The sequence below is a fragment of the Terrapene carolina genome, unplaced genomic scaffold (assembly GCF_002925995.2).
Source record: "Terrapene carolina triunguis isolate 2854851 unplaced genomic scaffold, T_m_triunguis-2.0 Scaffold35649, whole genome shotgun sequence".
Classification (NCBI taxonomy): domain Eukaryota; kingdom Metazoa; phylum Chordata; order Testudines; family Emydidae; genus Terrapene; species Terrapene triunguis.
The window spans coordinates 1-3,085 of record NW_020700000.1 but is presented as its reverse complement, the minus strand read 5'-3'; the positions used below and the strand labels follow the sequence as shown (position 1 = coordinate 3,085).

The 3,085-nt window shown below is 43.4% G+C and overlaps 2 protein-coding genes across 2 annotated transcripts; one reads left to right on the top strand and one right to left on the bottom strand.

The window, feature by feature from the left end:
- Nucleotides 1-742: 742 nt before the first annotated feature.
- Nucleotides 743-1,124, bottom strand: LOC113405408 (histone H2B 8). Its single transcript, XM_026646606.1, has one exon. The coding sequence runs from the start codon at nt 1,122-1,124 to the stop codon at nt 744-746; it is 381 nt and encodes a 126-aa protein (XP_026502391.1). The 3' UTR covers nt 743.
- A 328-nt stretch (nt 1,125-1,452) lies between these two features.
- Nucleotides 1,453-2,012, top strand: LOC113405407 (histone H2A type 2-C). Its single transcript, XM_026646605.2, has one exon. The coding sequence runs from the start codon at nt 1,465-1,467 to the stop codon at nt 1,852-1,854; it is 390 nt and encodes a 129-aa protein (XP_026502390.1). The 5' UTR covers nt 1,453-1,464; the 3' UTR covers nt 1,855-2,012.
- Nucleotides 2,013-3,085: the final 1,073 nt, after the last annotated feature.

The following is a 3,085-nucleotide window of genomic DNA, read 5'->3' as shown; positions in this document are numbered from 1 at the left end:
ACTACCTTCACGCTGAAAGGAGCTGTAACACCCCCATAACTTGTAACGTTTGTTAATTTTTATATTTATGTTCTTATATTAACAGTCCCAAATAGCAAGATTATTCAGATAAACTAGAGAGAGAGGGGGAAAGCATTTGAGTTTTAGCTACAGGAATTTAAAGAACGATAGAAACAATGAAGCAAACCAACGATCCTTCAGGCAGATAGGATTTATAAATTTTGAATAAGCAGATAAGGATATTCATGGAGCCAAAACTTTTTAGGCAAACCTCTAGGATTATTCTTCAGTAAAATAGAGTACTGAATCGTGTCATCTGGTAAAAATTCAAATACTTTATTTACTGGACAAACCGTTTAGCCATATTTTATATTTTTGGGGGGTGGGGGGCGGGACACCTCACCGAACTATTGGTTGGAAGGGGGAGAAACGAGAAGGACGAGGGACACCTACATTTTTCCTTAAAATTTGAAACCCCAATATAGTTTAAATTGACAATGTCATTTACTAAAGCGAAATCAGTCCCCCTCGATATAGGGGGCATATGCAATTTTAAAAAATACTTTAACAAGTCGCCTGAAACTAAAGCACAAATACAGATTGTTTCAAAAAATACACTGTGTTGTAGTTTGAAGAACACAAGCACCAGCAGTTAGTGATATCAGAGCTCTTTGGATGAGAAAGTGGATGGCTCTTAAAAGAGCCTTTGGGTTATAGGTGTTCGTAGTCTTATAGCAAACTATTTACTTGGAGCTGGTGTACTTGGTGACGGCCTTGGTGCCCTCAGACACAGCATGTTTGGCCAGCTCCCCCGGCAGAAGCAGGCGCACAGCGGTCTGGATCTCCCGAGAAGTGATGGTTGAACGCTTGTTGTAATGAGCCAGGCGAGACGCTTCCCCAGCGATACGCTCGAAGATGTCGTTCACAAAGGAGTTCATGATCCCCATGGCCTTAGAGGAGATACCGGTGTCCGGGTGAACTTGTTTCAGCACTTTGTACACGTAGATGGAATAACTCTCTTTCCTAGTCTTTCTGCGCTTCTTATCGCCCTTCTTCTGAGTCTTAGTCACAGCTTTTTTAGAGCCCTTCTTGGGAGCGGGAGCAGATTTTGCTGGCTCTGGCATTTTTGTTCTGTGTTCTCTCACACACTATTTAAATAAAAAAAAATTGCAATGGCGAAAGAAGCTGACGGTAGCTCTATTTATACAGAACTTATGCACACTAAAGTCTCACTTTACTGATTTTCTATTGGTTCTGAGACAATAGACGCGTTCCGAATGTTCCATTAACCTTCTCATTGGTCAGAATTACATCTCCATCGCCATTGGCTGTTCAGACAATTAGTACTTTTCAGCCTATCACAATGCTTGACAACGCCAAATAGAAAATATATAAAGGCAGCGCGAAACTCATTTTTTCTGACTTTTACCAACTATCATAGCAGTTTCTGTTCCGTGATTTACAATGTCAGGCAGAGGAAAGCAGGGAGGCAAAGCGAGGGCTAAGGCGAAGTCTCGCTCCTCACGGGCTGGGCTGCAGTTCCCAGTGGGTCGAGTGCACCGCTTGCTCCGCAAAGGTAACTATGCTGAGCGGGTGGGGGCGGGAGCCCCGGTCTATATGGCCGCGGTGCTCGAGTATCTGACCGCTGAGATTCTCGAGTTAGCCGGCAACGCTGCTCGGGACAACAAGAAAACCAGGATCATCCCCCGTCACCTGCAGCTCGCCATCCGTAACGACGAGGAGCTCAACAAACTGCTTGGGAAAGTGACGATCGCTCAGGGGGGTGTCCTGCCCAACATCCAGGCTGTACTGCTCCCCAAGAAAACTGAGAGCCATAAGGCCAAGAGCAAGTGAAGCTGATCAGAAAGCAGCAAAAATCTTCAGTCCAAAACCAACCCAAAGGCTCTTTTCAGAGCCACCCACAAAATCAAAAAAGGGCTTAATTATCTGTAACCATCACATTTTTAAAACAATAACTATTTTTCCTTCTTGGGAATAAATGATTGAATTGGAGTTACCTATATTCCAGCTACTGTATCTGAAAGAAAACTTTTAACAATTCTGCAGAAGTCTGTTTTCCTACAAACAAGACACTGAATCTCTCCTAGTTTGAAATACGTATTTGTTAGTTTTGTAGAATGTTTGTAGAAGACAGAAACCACCCGGACAGTGAGTTCACTGTTGAAAGCCGGATTAAATTGGCACCATTTCCTTTTCGTGTAATTGTTTGGCCAGTTTGGCTGGTCGGTGTGAAAAGGCGGGAATTCCTAATATGACGGTAACTTATTACTAGATGTGGTTTCCAGAGACAATGCAATAAAATAAAATGGGAAATACGGTACCCTTTATCGGTTATTTGTTCTAGATCTCAGAAAAAGTTTTCCAAAAGGCCTATGAATTGACTTTGGCGGGAAGGGCGGGGAATAAATTTGAACTAAAACATTTATCAAGACTCTCCTCTTCAACAGTTAGAGCGTCAATGAAAGTAGACGGATTTCCTCCGAACGGGAATAACGTTCCGGGTTGTCTGGCCAATCCTTGCACAGAGCGGGCTTTTCAAATTTACCAACTGCTTCATTCCCTCCCACCAGCAAACCAGAAAAGGATTTTGTCCATATACAATCATCGAGCCCTGTAACTCGCCCCTGTGAACAAAGGACAGGGCACATATATTCTGACCCATCCCTTTGAGAATGTATGGTGATGCCTGTTTCCTCCAACTGCTTGAAAGCTGCACGCTGTAGGTAGTTTTCATATATCCCTCTCAAAAGAAAAACCAAAATAACCATGAATGCGGGGGGCGAAGGGAGGAAATTAAAGCCGAAGTTACTATAATCTCTTTACTCGGGGTTAGGGAGAATGAGCTACTACAGTAAATTGCACACACTGTACATACTTTCGACCGGAGTCGCTTCTCTTTAAGCCGGAGCAGTTCTCCTTTACCCCTCACTGTGTTTGTATAATGGTAAGGGAGGAAGGGAACTGGCCCTAGAAAGCAGCATGACGTTACAGTAAGTGACCCAGCTCGGTTTTTGAAAGGGATGGGTGGCTCTTAAAAGAGCCGTTGGGTTCATCTAAAAAGAAA